This window comes from Engystomops pustulosus, chromosome 7 (genome assembly GCF_040894005.1).
Source record: "Engystomops pustulosus chromosome 7, aEngPut4.maternal, whole genome shotgun sequence".
Classification (NCBI taxonomy): Eukaryota; Metazoa; Chordata; class Amphibia; order Anura; family Leptodactylidae; genus Engystomops; species Engystomops pustulosus.
The window spans coordinates 23,150,998-23,170,342 of NC_092417.1; the positions used below are offsets into that span (position 1 = coordinate 23,150,998).

The 19,345-nt window shown below is 44.8% G+C and overlaps 2 protein-coding genes across 2 annotated transcripts; one reads left to right on the forward strand and one right to left on the reverse strand.

Annotated features, from left to right (window-relative positions):
• Nucleotides 1-322: 322 nt before the first annotated feature.
• Nucleotides 323-9,120, reverse strand: LOC140070084 (serum amyloid P-component-like). Its single transcript, XM_072116416.1, has 5 exons — nt 9,043-9,120; nt 8,601-8,633; nt 3,808-4,011; nt 2,007-2,127; nt 323-942 (listed from the first exon to the last, which is right to left on the reverse strand). Exons 1-5 carry the CDS (start codon nt 9,118-9,120, stop codon nt 323-325), a joined length of 1,056 nt encoding a protein of 351 aa, XP_071972517.1.
• Nucleotides 9,121-9,759: 639 nt separating this feature from the next.
• LOC140068703 (C-reactive protein-like) lies at nt 9,760-19,150 on the forward strand. Its single transcript, XM_072114097.1, has 2 exons — nt 9,760-9,885; nt 17,504-19,150. The coding sequence occupies exons 1-2, from the start codon at nt 9,837-9,839 to the stop codon at nt 18,127-18,129; spliced, it is 675 nt and encodes a 224-aa protein (XP_071970198.1). The 5' UTR covers nt 9,760-9,836; the 3' UTR covers nt 18,130-19,150.
• The last annotated feature ends 195 nt before the right edge of the window (nt 19,151-19,345 follow it).

Here is a 19,345-nt window from a genome sequence, read left to right on the forward strand (position 1 = left end):
TAATTCTTATATTTCTCAGAGGACAGAGGTCTCCTAGGAATCTTTATTTTTCGCATGGAATGATTAGAAATAGAGATCAGAGAATAGGTTTTGTCACGCTGCATTGGTCAGGATAGTTATATACTGAAGCTAAATGTCTCCCATAAGTGATGAGAATCCTATTCACACCAGATGTAAGGGGGATATGAAACCATGCAACCTGGGAAATATATACACAGAGCCGCCTCTCCAGCGCCCCCTATAGCAGAGACAATCATCTTCCTATATGTGATACATTGCTGTGACATAATGATTACATTGATGTGGGGAGACCCTGTATACATTATATAGCCTCACAGGGATAAGGGTCTGAATAAGGCTGAATGGTGACATTTCCACCAATAGTATAACGTAAGGTCTTCCAGTCAATGATGTTACCACTCATTTCTTCACCGGCAAAATAATCCATCATGTCCTCATCAGTCAGCGCTTTATCCCACATATTAACATCGGTCATTTCTCCTACAAAGGACTGTGATGCAAGGAACCGCCCACCATAGGAATATTGCCGCTGTCCAATAATGATGCTGGGGTCAGCGCTGATCTCTGTAGTCCACGTCTTGCCATCTTTGTACGTCTTTCCATTGATGAACAGAACCAAGCCTGAAGATCTCCAGGACACACAGAGACTTGTCCATTCTGATAAGTTATCGCCCTGCACGTGATACATTTGGGCTAATTTGTTGACATATAGAAAAAAGTAATTACTTGAATAATGATAGATGACAAATTCATGTGACTGGTTTGTAGTAGCCAATGAGAACAAGGAATATTGCCGGGTCAGATCTGAGCGGGATCTCATGCAGACAGAGGCCTCTGCAAATGGACCTTGATGATCTGGAAATATCTGGACATATGACGTGTTGGACTCTTCGGGGAAAGCAAATAATTTCTCTCTCATATCTGTGTAAGAACAGAAAATAATAAAACCATATTATAATATAACATGTCACATAAAGGGGCTCTCTGGATTATAATTGAGGTGTTTCTGTCTATTTTGTGTTCTGTAATAGACTTATCTTTCGGTGTTTCCTTGTAATGAAAGAAACTAAAATAATATTGAGATAGTGAGGGACCTTCCTATCCTGAGGATCAGATAGACCATAGATGGCCATAGACCTGACTAGATGTTCTCCTAAAAATGTTACCACCTTTGGATAAAGTTGACCAGAACATACAGATTCCCATAAGGGTCATAGCTAGAGAGGGAGTCGTGCTACACAGTGACCCCCAAGATCCCCCTACAGTATAATATACTGTTATTATATACCTCACATGGGAGAAGGACAGATTACAGATGATGTATGGAAGACCAGAAGATTCAAGTTGTATTTTTGGGGGGATGGTAGCGGAAGGAATGGTGGAGGATGGATCTGATTTTGTTATATCATTCAAAGTTAATGTGGCCAAATTATGATAGAAGCCTCTGGTCAGCAGCTTAGGAGGCACAAGAGTGTAGGATGGGCTTAAACAACAGGCGGATACAATAAAAGTCGGGATTCCATAAACTCTACATGAACAAGTGAAGACGAAGATCTGGTGACACTCCATCGTGTTCTCTAACTAGGAGCCATCAAGTCTAGAAACACGTAGATGAAGACATGAAGATATCCCATTGGAGGGATAGTAGAGGAAGCAAAGGAGAGAGATGGAGGTGACTTTGTTATTTAATTCAAAATTAATGTGGCCTCATAAGGATAGAAGATACAGATGTCCCTGATTGTTGGAAGGGCTGCAAGTAGTACCAAGAAAAGTCTAGATTCCATCAAATTTACATGAAGAAGTGAAGTTCCATCTGCAACATGTTTCAAGACCTGGTGATCGTGTACTCTAACTAGGAGCCATCAAGTCTAGTAACATGTCCCGTAAGTGTAGACATGGAGATATCATAGATGTGGGACTTTCCATTCAATATAATCAGCCAAGGTTCCCAAATATCTCATTAGTCTCCTGAAATTTCTACTTACTTTCCTGGGACAATGCTCCGTAGACCCACAAAACCATCCAAACCCACATCTTCTCAATGTCCTTTCGAGTGATGGAGGACGGCAAACTATCTGGGTCTGATGGGGTCTGATAATAATTTCCCTATCCAAATATTATGTGAAGGTTATCAAACTAAAAAGAGGAACACAGTGACCAGTTCCCCTTCTACAGTGACTGAAATTTTAATATTAAATAGTAACTTGATAAATAGTGATATTATTAGTCCATTAGATCATGAATGAATTATGCTATAGAGATGTCTCCTACCACCACACATTCACATAAGAAGCCATTGCAAATAATCTGGACAGCACATCATTGCATCCCCCCAGGCTCCAGTCTCAGGTATAAAGATACACATAGTTGGCCAATCCGTGTTAATTTACGAGATACATTTTCACCACTTCCTGTTTAAGAGCACCAATCAGATTTCCCTACAGAACCTTTCATTCCCAAAAACAAGAATGCGCCTTTATTTGATAAATTTGTATAAATTTCATGGGACACTTCAGACCGATATCACCAATTTCCATCCATAACGTAGTGTATGGGATGTCGCCCAGTTGGGGGCGATCATTTAGGTGTGTTTGTCTAGTAGGCAGGGACAGCTCAGTGAGTGAGTGAGTGAGTTCAGTGCTATCCCTTTCCTATCTTGTCTTGACGATACTGTAATTGAGATAATAGATATCCTTGGAAAACCTGTTAGGTCCTTGAGCTTTGTGAAATGTGATAATTTACCACAATGTCATATTTTTCATATTTTGGTAAGAGAATTAAGTGTTGTCCTTTGATTCCCTTCGGGAAGAATGTATAAAGTTAAAATAAAATTAAATGTCCACAGTAAAAAGTAAAAAGTGCTGATACTACAGAAAAGCTATCACAAAGTGCCGACACAGCAATTTAATCAGCAACTTATGGCTCCCTACTCTGCCACAGCTGCAATCATATTGGCGACTTGAGGAGCCTAATACTGTTGAAAGAAGAAGGGGAAATTCAGATTATCATTGTAGCTCCCCTCCAGGGTCCCCTTGAACAGAAAGAATTGCAAGGCAGGAGCTCCAATCATAATCCAGCCTTCTCCACATCTCCTTATGGCTCCTAAGGTCCCAGGAAGCCCAGGAAGATTTCCTTCTAAGGGGTTGTTCGAGAAAAAAAAGTAAAAATGTACTTAGCTCCTCCCAGTTTCCCACACTGCAGTCTCTCCAGTCCTGGGTAGCCTATGATGTGCTACGTTCATCGGTATTTTAAAGGGGTTGTACTAGACGAAAAATAGTGAGGTGGCTGGGGGAAGGGCCTGTGTAATATGTGGTACTTGTTCACCGATGCTTCTCCGGGTTCTGGGCCTTGAAGATTGTTGGTTTGGATCCTGGATCTTCCTTGGATTTCAGGAACTTGGTAACAGTAGATTTGAACTTCTTGGGTTCTTCGCAGAATGTTGTTTTCCACGATCCGTTGGGGTGCCAAATGTAATATGTGGGATATTCCTTCTATCTGCTCTACCTAAGTCGTTCCTTGAAGATGCAGAGTCCAAACTTGGAGAAAGGCTTATTTAATTAAAAAGCTATTATAGACGACAAAAATACAGAAAAGGGTGTATTACAAAATAAAATGCCTCCTCAATGTCCTATTCTGGGATTTACAGATACACACAGTATCTGACTACAAACTCAAGACTACATGACTAACAGACATAAGACTATATCATTAGTCCATCATTAGTTAGTTAGCTCTATACTACGCCTTGATCGTACATATATAGCTCAACTGTTATCACAATCACACCCAGATGCTCATGACTCCACCCCTATTCGGATATCTTCCGGCCTTCATGATGACTTGTCTCCAATCAGCTACCGGTAATAGGATATAGGCCTCCTTGTTGTCGTCATCTAATCTTTCCTCAGGACGGCGCTCTTGTACTTGGAACTGGTATCCATCAGGTCTTTGTCCCAAATGGTCTTGTTGACTTCCCAGGGATGGTAACACCTGAAACAATAGGACTTCCCATGATATCCCAAGATATTTCAGTGTCCATAGTATATGAATCTCGGTATCGACTTTAATATTCAAATATAACAGTCTGCATAAAAAAAATAAACATGTACTTACCTCCTTGGTCCCTCCTGGTGTCCCATGATACAGTCCCCAGTCCCCTTGTTTGCATACAGGGGCACAGAAGTTCCAGACGACCAGGCACGCCCCCCCACCCATCACCATATCCCATCACCTGATACAGCACTTGGACAGTTGTCAGATGGGCGTGCTCAGACTGAGGAGGTAAGTGCATATTTATTTTTTTATGTAGACCCTTCCCCTGGCCACCTCACTATTTTTCAACTCGGATAGCCCCATTAAAATACCGATGAATGTAGCACATTGTAGGCTACCCAGGACTGGAGAAGGAATCTGCTAGTCACTGAACCTATCTAGGGCAAGTGGCCCGGGTAACCACAGAGAAAACCATCTGTGGCATTCGTACCACTGATATAAGAGGTGGCTTTATGTGACTATAAAAACTTACTTCTAAGACTCAAACTTGGCTATGAATTTGGAATCAGACTATACTTTGATGCTTCCGTGGCCTCCGTAGTATTTGGCTTCGCAGAAAGTCAACAAAACAAATTTTTAACTGGGTTAATAATTCATAGTGGTGTTTGGTAAAATCATACTGGGGAGTTTGCTAATCCCATCACTATTGTTGATATCATTTACTTTCCTCCTCCTTTCGCCAATCCAGTTGAGCCACTCAATGGTACCCACAATAAAAGTACAAATAATATGAGGCTTCTAAACAAGATCCATTTTTTGGGTGAGTGTGATATCAAACATGATCCAGCTAGACTCCTCTGACACTAGGTGCACCCTATTCTCACAGGCATCAGAGCCGACGTCATCCACCATTCTAGAAGGTTGGTCTATGGACCTTTAACTTGTATGAAGAGGCTCTCAGGACTTTAAAATGTAAAGCTCCTACATACTGAAAATATTAATAAAATGGTTCTAGAAGATTTTCCTATTTTTAGTTCCGTACTACGATAAATAATAATAAAATATGGTTTACTTTCTAGTCCTGAGATCTCTCACTACAGAACTCGCTGGTATAATTATAGGAGACGGCCCTGGATTTGGTTCAGATGTTTTACTTCCCTAATTCTGAATTTACGTTGTGGTTTTGTAAATAGTGAGATGATCCTAACTAGAGGAGGCAAGCTGCCAACACCTTCCATATCATTTGTATAAAGGTGAATGTTCAGGTCATGAAATATTTATCAATTATTTGTAAGTAGAATCCATAAGCAAACGTTAAACTGTGCCCAAAATGATGAATGATAACTAGAAAGAATAATAGTAAAACGTGATGTATATTCAGGAGGTGATTCAGACCAGGGTCGGCTCCAGGTTACAGTAGGCCCCTGGGCGACAGAGCCTCAGTAGGCCCCTTTGCAGTGAAATCATGCGGCAGCATTAAAAATTCAGAAACACAAACTAAAAGTTTCCTGTTCTCTAAAATATTCCCTAGTTTATCATACCAACAGCACGCTCATGGTTATTTTACATAACCCCCCCTGACCCCCTATGGATTTATTAGATACAGCCCTGCTCAACCCCAAGGATTCCTTATGTACAGCTTTGTGGGCCCTCAGCATCTCTGGGCCCCCGGCACTTGCCCAGGTATGCACAGTGCTGGCGCCGGCCCTGATTCAGGGCTCAGCTCCACTAGTTAGTGTGGCACTCAGTCTTATTTCTACCAAATAATTAGATAGGGGATTAGGGGAGTGGTCATGAAATAAAATTTCCTTCAGGGACGTGGCGTTGACCACATAACGAGATGTTTGTCTTAATGACATAATATATGACTAAAACCTGGCACCAACAATATCTCAGCAGAAGAAGAACGGTGGGAGATCAACAAACAAGATTATTACATCACGCTTCTCTGGAGAGAATACAAACCACAAAGGTGGAGCCGGCTCCCCAGGACCTTGGTGGGCGATGGCAGATCAACTAAACAAAGGTCAATCGGGACCAAGCTCCCAGTAGGAGGCAAGTTAAAGTATTTCTACCAGCAATAAGTGGAGAAATATTCTACCTTTATGATTCCCACACAGTGGGATTACAATACACCACAAGTCTGACATGGCCTGGTGCCTTCCCCACTACAGCTAATGTGGTATGCCACTGATTGCCCTCCAACTACAAGCAAATTATGTCTCCTCTCTCCACATTACAGGCCTAGTCCAACCTCTCTGGCTCTTCTCCATGTATCCTCGGATTATACCATTGACAGAATCCTGGTGGGTTTAGTGAGGGTCTGGTGCCCCTTGGTAAAGGAGGGGTACTGTAACATCACTGCTAGTGCCTTCCCCTGTCCACAGAATGCGGCTGAGGGTGAGTTAAAGGGAACCCACCACCACGAATTTACCTACAAAGGTAGAACGGGTGTTAGGTTCATGCATAGGACGTGAGGATAGACCTTTTTAGGGCTAATCCTCATGTCCTCGCTAACTTTTGGAAAAATGTATAGCCCTAATATGTAAATTAGCTAAAACAGCTACTGGGGCGTGGAGTAGCCAGACATGAGGCTACACATCGCGGCTACTCCACTCCCCAGTAGCCTCCTTGTCCCTCCTTCCCTGTCGTGTTTGATGCGCAGCTCCTCGTAGCTGCGTGCCCTCACGTGAGAAGCCGGCATTCTGTGCATGCGCAGAACGCAGGCCCACTGCTCCTAAGCCGGAGCTTCTTTGCGTGCGCAGAACGCAGGCTACTCGGACGAGGGCACCACACCCAGTTCCTCTGCAGCTCTGCTCTGGCCCAGCTGGGATTGATGGAGCTCTACTCCAACCATCTGGCCAACTATATATATATCCACCTCAGATCTAGTTCATTGCTAGTTATGTTTCTTGGCTAGTCTTATATTGTGCTTCTCTGCTATACTTCTATATTTCTGTTTATCTGATCTTTGTGACTATCCCTTTGTACTCTACTTTTGTGCCGAATTTACTATTTCCATTGTGACCTGGACTTCTGACCTTGATTTTGTGTTATTTGTCTGTGAGTCTTGTTGTCACATATGAAAATTCGCCAGCTGCACCAAGTGTGCAGGCGTGAGTACAGTAACACCCCGTGCCGGGCCACTCCCAGCTGACCGCGCCACCCCTTCACGCCCTTTCATGCCCAACTACCGTGAAGGTGGCGGATCGGGGAAAATAATTGGTAGCAATAAGCTAGCACTCAGATGAAATGCTTAACAAGAATGTTTAATCGACAAGATACAGAATATGTAATGTGAGGGAGGCTGCAATTGAGAAGAATGTGGATTATGGATGATATACTGAATTATAGCGCTCAATGCCAGTCTGCTGCATCAAAAGCCAACAAGACATTGTCCAGTATAAGGAGCAGTGCGGCTTCTAGAGAAGTATTTAAAAATTTTCCCCATGTGATTTAAAGAAATGAAAAACTCTTGTTTAACTTATTGGGGCACATTTACTTACCTGTCCTAATGAGTTCACCTAAAGTACATTGTCCGCCTATAATGCACTGTGCCGCGAATCACTAAGATCGTGCGCCCGATATCCTGCATGTGTCGCTTGCCCGCTCAGGTCCACTGGAGTTCACCTTCTTCTTCCTGGTGCATGTAAGTGCATTGTCTTGCAATGCAATTTGAAAGTTTAATCCTGCGCTCAGTCTGAAACAGTCGGATCGTCCGACGGCACTCGCCACAATATGATTGCATGCGACACAATCGCAAACCCCTGTTAAATACCTGTCAAAGCTGTGCAAATCCCGAAAATGGTGAACAGTCTGACGAAAGTGCGATCCGTGACCCATAGTAAATAAGCAGTATAAGCAATGGCAGTACATCCCTGTGACATCAATGCTGGGGCCTCGCCAACCAGTGATGTGTGCATCCCTCTGCTCCACCACATACATAGAAGATATTCCATGATTGTTCTCTCCTTCCTCAATTAGATTGATGGTGCATGCACAGGACAGTGTCGTTCTTCTTTCTTGGAGCGGATTGGAGACTGGGCACAGTATACTCGGAAGCCTGGGAAGTCCAAACTCCATCCACTCAGAAGAGCTCAGGGATGAAAGCAGATGCAGGACACAGGGTCTAAATAGTCAAAAATGAAAGATTAAAGACAGGCAGGGTATACGTGGAAAAGGGAGATAGTATGATTAGCAAAAAGTTCTATAGTAATAGAGTTACCTACACATTTATAAACATAGTTTGGGATCCAACATGGTGGGGATTGTACATCTCCTCTGTGCACCCTTCAGCCACAGCAGGTCATGGAGATGGACTTTTTTATGAGAACTAATGGGGGAACAGGATCTCATATGTCTCATGATGCCTCTTCTGTCTTCAGCCAGGACGGCCGGACCGGCATTTCATGGTTCTTCTATTGAACCCAACTCTGGGCTGCAGCAACAGAAGAAGAACTGCATGAACCTGCAGGAGACAAAACCAGGGGGCATTGTGACTGGTGAATCCTGATGTTCAGACTCTCTACCATCATCTCTACTGTCATAAGAGGAGAAAAGAGGATTTTACCAGGTCATGTACTTACCTTGAAGGTCTCCTGGTTCCTATGCTGCTTCTGCTGCAGAAAGATTAGAAATAATGTCACTACAGGATTAAAATAGGGAAGATCCTGGTGCCCAAAATCTTTAGCCCCCTCCCTCCATTTCCCAATAATAGCAACAGAACACAATGGGCCACATTGTCAGAGAATTCAAGTGCATTGTCCATGTATAATGCTGCGTAGCGCCCCCTAGTGACATTTACAGATAAAAAAAAGATAAACTGCTACTCATCTCTTCCATTTGCTGCATCGGTCAAGAAACCAGGGTTTCCACCAGAGGCGTCTGGGACTAGAGGAGAAAAATAAATAGTTATATTAACTCCAACTGATGAACAGAGGAGAATTCCCAGGAATAGTCTAAAATATTCTGTAAGAAAAGTATGTGACCCCCTCACATTTATTATTATTATTTTAAAAATGTACTTACTGGACAGACTCTGTGCTCGGCCAGGCCTGCCTTATCTCCAGTCTTGAAGGTCTTTATTAACACAAAGCTCAATATCATGTCGAGCATGTCATGTGATGTTTCAGGGTGTGGCCCCTTCTTTAGTCTGAAGAAGGGGCTACTTCCCAAAACATCACGTGACGCTCGCCGCTATACTGCTCAATAAAATAGTGCATGTCCGTTTCAGCCCGCAGACCCCAGGAGCTCACACTGGACTATATGGTATTAGAAACGTCCTCCTCTCACTGAATGCTTTACAATGTGACTACACGTTTATGTTTTTTAAAAAGCCCGCCCCATCCTGTTCCTAATTTATTTATCTTGGATAACTCCTTTAAACAGGAAGTGGTGTAAATGAACATGGATCGGCCACCTATGTGTATACATGAGACTGGAGCCTGGCTGGACGCCACGGTTTGTTGTCTGGTTGGTCAATAGATTATCTGTGTGGTGGTATGAGACATCTCCGTAGTATAATTTATTCATTTATTCTAATGGACTAATCACATCACTATTTATCAAGTTTCTATTTAATATTAAAATGTTAACAACTCTCCAGTCACTGTAGAAGGGGAACTGGTCACTTTGTTCCTCTTTTTAGTTTGATAATCTTCATACAATATTAGGAGAGGGAAATAAATTTTATCAGACCCCATCAGTTCCAACCAATTACTGTATATAAATATTGGGAATAGCAGTGTGAAGCTTCCATAGATCTCTTCTTGGTGAGGACATCGAAATACCCAGATACTTTGCCATCCTCCATCATTGAGAAGATGTGGCTGTGGATGATGTTGTGGGTCTCCGGAGCTTTGTCTCAGGAAAGTAAGTAGAAATTTCTTGACATTTCCAAAGAGAAAGTGACAGGAGACTAATGAGATATTTGGGAACCTTTGCTGATTATATTGAATGGAAAGTCCTGCATCTATGATACCTCCATGTCTACACTTATGGGACATGTTACTAGACTTGATGGCTCCTAGTTAGAGTACACGATCACCAGATCTTGAAATATGTTGCAGATGGAACTTCACTTCTTCATGTAAAGTTGATGGACTCTAGACTTTTCTTGTAACTACTTGATGTTTTAGCCCTTCCAACATTCAAGGGCATCGGTATCTTCTATCCTTATGAGGCCACATTAACTTTGAATTAAAGTCACCTCCATCTCTCTCCTTTCCTTCCTCGACTTTCCCCCCAATGGGATATCTTCATGATTTCATCTATGTGTTTCTAGACCTGATGGCTCCTAGTTAGAGAACACGATGGAGTGTCACCAGATCTTCGTCTTCACTTGTTCATGTCGAATTTTTGAAATCCAGACTTTTATTGTATCCGCCTGTTGTTTAAGCCCTTCCTACACTCTTGTGCTTCCTAAGCTGCTGACCAGAGGCTTCTATCATAATTTGGCCACATTAACTTTGAATAATATAACAAAATCAGATCCTTCCTCCACCATTCCTTCCGCTACCATCCCCCCAAAACTACAACTTGAATCTTCTGGTCTTCCATACATCATCTGTAATCTGTCCTTCTCCTATGTGTGGTATATAATAACAGTATATTATACTATAGGGGGATCTTGGGTGCGGGGTCACCATGTAGCATGTCTACCTCGCTAGCTATGGCCTTGTACTACCCATATGGGAATCTTTGTTCTGGTCATCAATATCCAAAGGTAGTAACTAGAGATGACGAATACTTCGCCCGCTCGAGAAAATGGCAGCTCCCGCCGTTTTGCTTTTTGGCGGCCAGAAACAGAGCCAATCACAAGCCAGGAGACTCTGCACTCCACCCAGCATGACGTGGTACCCTTACACGTCGATAGCAGTGGTTGGCTGGCCAGATCAGGTGACCCTGGGATAGACTAGCCGCTGCCCGCGCTGCTCGGATCATTCTGTGTCTGGATGCCGCTAGGGAGAGAGCTGCTGCTGGTCAGGGAAAGCGTTAGGCTGTTCTATTAGAATAGTGTTAGGCAGGAGTGATTCTACAAGAACCCAACAGCCCTTCTTAGGGCTACAATAACGTTATACTTTTTTTTTTTTATTTGCAGCTAGTACCATATTGTGAGGAATTTGCAGGGGGACTTGCTACCGTTGTGTTTAGCTCTTAGTGACACACATATCCACCTCAAACACCAAAGTGGGAAAATTTATTAGGGGTTTGATTTCAATTAGGCACAGTCTGCCATTTACTTTTTATTTTACGTTTATTTTTTTAATAACTCAGTGTCATCTCATCTGGCATAGTAGTGTGCTTTCATACTTGGCTAGAAAATAGCCATAGGAGAATCCAAACGGCTTACTTACGCCTACAGTAGCGTTATATATATTTGATTTCTGGTTGATCTGCTGGTGGCTGAACTTGCTGCAGTGCATCTACTAGCAAATTGTGAGCAATTTGTAGTGAGACTTGCGACCGCTGTGCTTTGCGCTTAGTGACGCACATATCTATTGCAAAGACCGAAGTGGGAAAATTTATTAGGGGTTGGATTTCAATTAGGCACAGTCTGCCATTTCCTTTTTTATTTTACGTTTATTTTGTTTAATAACTCAGTGTCATCTCATCTGGCATAGTAGTGTGCTTTCATACTTGGCTAGAAAATAGCCACAGGAGAATCCAAACGGCTTACTTACGCCTACAGTAGCGTTATATATATTTGATTTCTGGTTGATCTGCTGGTGGCTGTACTTGCTGCAGTGCATCTACTAGCAAATTGTGAGCAATTTGTAGTGAGACTTGCGACCGCTGTGTTTTGCGCTTAGTGACGCACATATCCATCGCAAAGACCGAAGTGGGAAAATTTAGTAGGGGTTGGATTTCAATTAGGCACAGTCTGCCATTTCCTTTTTTATTTTACGTTTATTTTGTTTAATAACTCAGCGTCATCTCATCTGGCATAGTAGTGTGCTTTCATACTTGGCTAGAAAATAGCCATAGCAATAGGATAGCATCGTTTGGTTTTAAAAACTAAAAAACACAAAAAAAAGTTAAAAAAAAATTAAAGTTATAACTCTTATTTTCAAAATGTTTAACCCGAGGGCTAGGGGTAGAGGACGAGGGCGGGGACGTGGGCGTCCAACTACTGCAGGGGTCAGAGGCCGTGGTCCTGGGCGGGGTGAGACACCACCTGCTTACACTCCCTAGGTTCATGTCTGAAGTTACTGGGACTCGTGGTAGAGCACTGTTGAGGCCAGAACAGTGCAAACAGGTGATGTCGTGGATTGCCGACAATGCTTCGAGCAATTTGTCCACCAGTCAGTCTTCCACGCAGTCCACCCATGTCACCGAAATTGGCACTCCTCCAGCTCCTGCACCTCAGCCTCCTCCCCCCCAGTCTGCCCCCTCCCAGGAAAATTTGCCATTTGAACCGGCATACTCTGAGGAACTGTTTTCTGGACCCTTCCCACACTCACAAACCACTTGTCCGGTTGCTGCTGAGCAATTTTCCGATGCCCAGGTTTTCCACCAGTCGCAGTCTGTGGGTGATGATGACCTTCTTGACGTAGTGGAAGAAGTGTCTAAAGAGGTGTCCGACGATGAGGAGACACGGTTGTCAGACAGTGGGGAAGTTGTTGTCCGGGCAGGAAGTCCGAGGGGGGAGCAGACTGAGGGATCGGAGGATGATGAGGTGACAGACCCAAGCTGGGTTGATAGGCCGGGTGAACACAGTGCTTCTGAGACAGAGGAGAGTCCTCGACCAGAACAGGTTGGAAGAGGCAGTGGTGGGGCCAGACGGAGAGGCAGGGCCAGAGCTGGTGCATCAGCGCCAAATGTGTCAACTAGTGAAGCTCCCGTGGCGAGGGCTCTTGCGGCGAGGGCTAGATTTTCAGAAGTCTGGAGGTTCTTTAAGGAAACACCGGATGACCGACGGACTGTGGTGTGCAACATTTGCCAAACCAGGCTCAGCAGGGGTTCCACCACTACTAGCTTAACTACCACCAGTATGCGCAGGTATATGAATGCTAAACACCCCACTCAGTGGCAACAAGCCCGTTCACCTCCGGCCGTGCACACCACTGCTCCTTCCCCTGTGTCAGCTGATAGTCAGCCCCCTGCCCAGGACCCTTCCACAAAAACCCCATCGTCGCCTCCACGATCCTCCACAGCATCCACCAGCGTTCAGCTCTCCATACCCCAGACGCTGGAGCGGAAACGCAAATATAGTGCAACCCACCCGCACGCCCAAGCCCTTAATGTCCACATCTCCAGATTGCTTAGCCTGGAGATGCTGCCCTATAGGCTAGTAGAGACCGAGGCCTTTCGCAACCTCATGGCGGCGGCCGCCCCTCGGTATTCGGTCCCCAGCCGCCACTACTTTTCCCGATGTGCCGTCCCAGCCCTGCACCAGCACGTGTCAGACAACATCATCCGTGCCCTGACCAATGCCGTTTCTGACAAGGTCCACCTGACCACGGACACGTGGACGAGTGCTGCCGGGCAGGGCCACTATATATCGCTGACGGCACATTGGGTTAACTTGGTGGAGGCTGGGACCGAGTCTGGTCATATACTGCCGACGCCGAGGATTGCGGGGCCTACCTCGGTCCAGGTGTTTCAGGCCTACTATGCCTCCTCCTCCTCCCACCCCTCCTCCACCTCCTCCTCCTCTGAATTACCATCCGTGGGCATGGCGCCATCAGTCGGTAGCTCTAGGCACAGCAGCAGTGCCGTCGCTAAGCGACAGCAGGCGGTGCTCAAACTGCTGAGCCTAGGCGATAAAAGGCACACCGCCCAAGAGCTATTACAGGGCATCACGGCGCAGACTGATCTGTGGCTGGCACCGCTGAACCTGAAGCCAGGCATGGTTGTGTGTGACAACGGCCGTAACCTGGTGGCGGCTCTGCAACTCGGCAGACTGACACATGTGCCATGCCTGGCCCATGTGTTAAATCTGATAGTTCAGCGTTTCCTCAAGACATACCCCAATCTGTCTGATTTGCTCATGAAGGTGCGCCGCATCTGTGCGCATTTGAGGAAATCCAGCACAGATACTGCCACTCTCAGGGCAGCGCAGCGCCGCCTCCAACTGCCCGCTCACCGACTGTTGTGCGACGTACCCACGAGGTGGAATTCAACACTGACCATGTTATCCAGAGTTTACCAGCAGCGCCGAGCCATTGTAGACTGCCAGATGTCAACTTCCACCAGAACTGGTAGTTAGGTCAGTCAGCTTCCTCAAGTCTACAATGAGGAGTGGACGTGGATGTCTGATATCTGTCAGGTGCTGAGTAACTTTGAGGAGTCAACACAGATGGTCAGTGGCGATGCCGCCATCATCAGCCTCACCATCCCGCTGCTTGGCCTGTTGAAAAACTCTCTGATCAGCATGAAGTCGGAAGCTTTGCGCTGGTCACAAGAGACGGGGGAAGAAGATTCCCTTGTTGATAGCCAAAGCACCCTTAGGTCTGTTTCTCAGCGCATATCGGAGGAGGTGGAGGTGGAGGAGGATGAGGAGGAAGAGGAGGAGAATGTTGGCGAGACACAAGAGGGGACCATTGTTCAGTCCTTCACTGTTCAGCGTGTATGGGCAGAAGAAGAGGAGTTGGAGGAGTTGGAGGAGGAGGAAATGGACAGTCAGGCCAGTGAGGGGAGTGAATTCTTACGCGTTGGTACTCTGGCGCATATGGCAGATTTCATGCTAGGCTGCCTATCCCGTGACCCTCGCGTTCAAAGAATTTATTCCAGCACCGATTACTGGGTGTTCACTCTCCTGGACCCATGGTACAAGCAAAATCTTTCCACTCTCATCCCTGGAGAGGAAAGGAGTGTGAGAATGCATGAATACCAGCAGGCCCTGGTTCACAAGCTGAAACAGTATTTCCCTTCTGACAGCGCTAGCGGCAGAGTGCGTAGTTCTGCGGGACAAGTAGCGAGGGAGAGTAGGCGAGCAGGCAGCTTGTCCAGCACTGGCAAGGGTACGCTTTACAAGGCTTTTGCCAGCTTTATGTCACCCCAGCAAGACACTGTCACCTGTCCCCAGTCTCGGCAGAGTAGGGCTGATCTTTACAGAAAGATGGTGAGGGAGTACGTAGCTGACCATACCATCGTCCTAAATGATCACACAGCTCCCTACAACTACTGGGTTTCAAAGCTGGACATGTGGCACGAACTGGCGCTGTACGCCTTGGAGGTTCTTGCCTGCCCTGCCGCTAGCGTCTTGTCCGAAAGGGTTTTCAGTGCAGCTGGTGGCATCATCACCGATAAGCGTACACGCCTGTCGACTGACAGCGCTGACAGGCTGACGCTTATTAAGATGAATAAAGCATGGATTTCTCATAATTTCCAATCTCCACCAGGTGAAGGAAGCTCAACCTGAATAATTTATCCACTCCTCCTCCTCCTCATTTTCCTCCTTCTCCTCCTCTTTGTACAGTAAAGCAGAGGAAACTGGCTATTTTTTGACAGGGCCCACTGGCTCTAGCTATAGTACTTTATGCATTTAATTTTTCTGGAGGGCCACCTACCCGGTCCTCTGTTTTAAACAATTTTTGGGAGTGCCACATACAGGCACTCAATCTATTCAATTTTTCTGGAGGGCCACCTACCCGGTCCTCTGTTTTAAACAATTTTTGGGAGTGCCACATACAGGCACTAAATCTATTCAATTTTTCTGGAGGGCCACCTACCTGCTCCTCTGGATTGAAAACTTTTTTGGACTGCCACATACAGGCACTCAATCTATTCCATTTTACTGGAGGGCCACCTACCTGCTCCTCTGGTTTGAAAAGTTTTTTGGACTGCCACATACAGGCACTCAATCTATTCAATTTTTCTGGAGGGCCACCTACCCGCTCCTCTGGTTTGAAAACTTTTTTGGACTGCCACATACAGGCACTCAATCTATTCCATTTTACTGGAGGGCCACCTACCTGCTCCTCTGGTTTGAAAAGTTTTTTGGACTGCCACATACAGGCACTCAATCTATTTCATTTTTCTGGAGGGCCACCTACCCGCTCCTCTGGTTTGAAAACTTTTTTGGACTGCCACATACAGGCACTCAATCTATTTCATTTTTCTGGAGGGCCACCTACCTGCTCCTCTGGTTTGAAAACTTTTTTGGACTGCCACATACAGGCACTATCCAAATTAAATTGTCTCCATAGCAGCCTCCACACGTTGTCTCCATTGCTACCTCCAAAAGTCGTCCATATAGCTGCCTTCATACATCGTCCCCTTATCAAACGAGGTGTGTCAGGCAGAAATTTGGGTTGTTTTCATGGATTCCACATCAAAGTTGTTAACTTTGTCGCCACCCTGCTGTGTTATCCACAAAATATACTGGCAAACTTTTATCATTTACCAATATTATTTCAGCGCTTCTTGCGCATCTGTTTACATTCCCCTCACCCGCCATATCCTAAACTTATAAGAACGCTACTACACTTGATCTTATACAAAAGGTTCTTAGAAGTGCTGTTTGGGGAGTAGCCTAGAGACAGGGGCTTGGATTGGCGAAAGCTCACCTGGCAGCGGAGCGCCAGCTCCATGCCAAGATCCAACTAACATAGTTTTAACTGCAGCACCTTTAATCTACTACTAGTTCACTGCCTCCATACATGGTCCCCTTATCAAACGAGCTGTGTCAGGCAGAATTTTGGGTTGTTTTCATGGCTTCCATGTTAACTTTGTCGCCACCCTGCTGTGTAATCCACAAAATATACTGGCAAACTTTTATCATGTACCGATATTATTTGAGCGCTTCTTGCTCACCTCCTTTGGTTCCTCTCTGCCACCCATTGGTTTGAAGCCTGAGTCCATTTAGGGTATGTCGCCATGCCACTCTCTAGCCTGCCGCTGCTGCCGCTGCCTCTGCATGCCGTCCCCTATAGTGTCAGGGTCAATTATTGGATGTTTTAGATGCTATCTAGCTTCATTCTGTCACTCTGTCATGGCCATGCTGTTGCCCATAATTTTGGCATAATGGTGCGATTAAGCAGCCTCAGAGGCATCCATGCATGCTGCCCCTGCTGTTTCCTGTCCATTTCCGTGGTGTTTCCATCCTTTTCTGAGGTTCCCAGGTGTTTGGCCAAGCTTCCCTGTGCAGAGCCTTGGTCCCCTTGAAAAATGCTCGAGTCTCCCATTGACTTCAATGGGGCTCGTTATTCGAGACGAGCACTCGAGCATCGGGAAAAGTTCGTCTCGAATAACGAGTACCCGAGCATTTTAGTGCTCGCTCATCTCTAGTAGTAACATATGTAGGACAACATCTAGTGAAGGTCTATGGCCATCTATGGTCTATCTGGCCCACCGAATAAGAAGGTCCCTCACTATCTCACTCACTATCAATATTAATTTATTCCTGTTATTTTCTTTCATTACATGACCACATGTATTTACATTTCGTTACGTTGCCACAACATAGACAGCAACACCTCAATTATAAATGAGAGAGAACCTTTATGTGACATGGAATATTATTAATATGGTTTTAATATCACAGATATGAGAGAGAAATTGTTCTCTTTCCCAGAAGAGTCCAACACGTCATATGTCCAGATATTTCCAGATCATAAAGGTCCTTTCACAGAGGCCTCTGTCTGCATGAGATTTCGCTCAGATGTGACCCGGGAATATTCCTTGTTTTCATTGGCCACTCCAAGATTTCTATACGATTTTGTTCTCTTTTACGATCCCGTATCAAGTCATCAGATTCTTCTAATTGTCAGGAATAAACCACAATCTTTTAATTTGCAAGATGATAATTTTGCAGAATGGACAAGTCTCTGTGTGTCCTGGAGATCTTCAGGGTCGGTTCTGTTCATCAATGGAAAGACGTACAAAGATGACAAGACGTTGGATAGAAAGATCAGCGAGTACCCGACCATCATTATTGGACAGCTGCAACAATCACATGGAGGAGGGTTCAGTAAATCATTTTCTTTCGTAGGGGAAATGACGGATGTGAATATGTGGGATAAAGCGCTGACTGATGAGGACATGATGGATTATTTTGCTGATGAAGAAATGAGCGGTAACATCATTGACTGGAAGGCCTTAAAATTTACTGGTTTTGGAAATGTTGACATTTTACCTTATTCAGACCCTTATCCCTGTGAGGCTATATAATGTATACAGGGTCTCCCCACATCAGTGTAATCATTATATCACAGCAATGTATCACATATAGCAGTGGTAGTGAACCTTTTAGAGACTGAGTGCCCAAATTAAAACTAAACCCAATGTATTTTTCGCAAGTCTACAAGGCTACTGCAGTCAGTAGATACATCTGAGAAGAAGTGGATTTCCTTTCTTTGGCATGAGGCAAGAGATGCTGGAGTGTAGAATTGTGAATTTTTTCACTTGAAAAAGGGGACCTCAGTTCCCCGAAACGCGTTGTGATGATCTTTGACCTATCCTTTTATTTATAATAAACCCATTTGGAGAGAATATATGCTTGGTCTCGTTGTGCGCCTACCATTTCTGCTCTTCTCAATTTGACTCCCAGACTCCAACCGGCCTAGTCCCCTGTGTTTGGAGAACATATTGAAACATCGGCTGCCACTGACCACTGACCACCGCAAACTAACACTAGAGTTGTGCCTTGTTGAGCACAACTCGACCAGGTGAGCAAACACTTAACCAAACAAAATACCCGTGACCTAGCAACACTACCCTATGAGCGCTTTTGTTTTGTCTCTACCATTGTTCTCTTTCTAATGCAAAGTCAGCCAGAAAACTGGCTCAAATGCTTTAATAAATGTGGGGTATGTGTATACTTTTCCCAGGTGTAAGCCTGATGAAGGCTCAGTTCCTAAGCTGAAATGCGTTGCCTTAATAAACTTATCCTTGACAACATCACCAGACTACTCAAGTTATCTTCTGAGCACTGGGAGCCTCTATCACTTCACTTAGATTGGATTTCCATCACCTGCGGAAGAATTTCTGGCACGAGTTTAGTATCAAACTATCCTGACCAATGCAGAGAGACTTGTTGGAAACCCAATCCAAGGCCCCCAGATGCCCTTCCCTTTCCCTCACACTACAGGAAGTGGTATAAATGAACATGGATCGGCCACCTATGTGTATACATGAGACTGGAGCCTGGCTGGACGCCACGGTTTGTTGTCTGGTTGGTCAATAGATTATCTGTGTGGTGGTATGAGACATCTCCGTAGTATAATTTATTCATTTATTCTAATGGACTAATCACATCACTATTTATCAAGTTTCTATTCAATATTAAAATTTTAACAACCCTCCAGTCACTGTAGAAGGGGAACTGGTCACTTTGTTCCTCTTTTTAGTTTGATAATCTTCATACAATATTAGGAGAGGGAAATTA

What these genes read in the sequence shown, in the direction of transcription:
- LOC140068703 (XM_072114097.1), top strand. Translation starts at nt 9,837, where the DNA reads ATGTGGCTGTGGATGATGTTGTGGGTCTCCGGAGCTTTGTCTCAGGAA. An exon ending in CGGAGCTTTGTCTCAGGAAA is followed by an intron (nt 9,886 to 17,503) that starts GTAAGTAGAAAT and finishes TTAATATCACAG; the next exon opens with ATATGAGAGAGAAATTGTTC.
- LOC140070084 (XM_072116416.1), bottom strand. Translation starts at nt 9,120, where the DNA reads ATGATATTGAGCTTTGTGTTAATAAAGACCTTCAAGACTGGAGATAAG. An exon ending in GGAACCAGGAGACCTTCAAG is followed by an intron (nt 4,012 to 8,600) that starts GTAAGTACATGA and finishes CTATTGTTTCAG; the next exon opens with GTGTTACCATCCCTGGGAAG. An exon ending in GTGGAGTCATGAGCATCTGG is followed by an intron (nt 2,128 to 3,807) that starts GTGTGATTGTGA and finishes ATATTTGGATAG; the next exon opens with GGAAATTATTATCAGACCCC.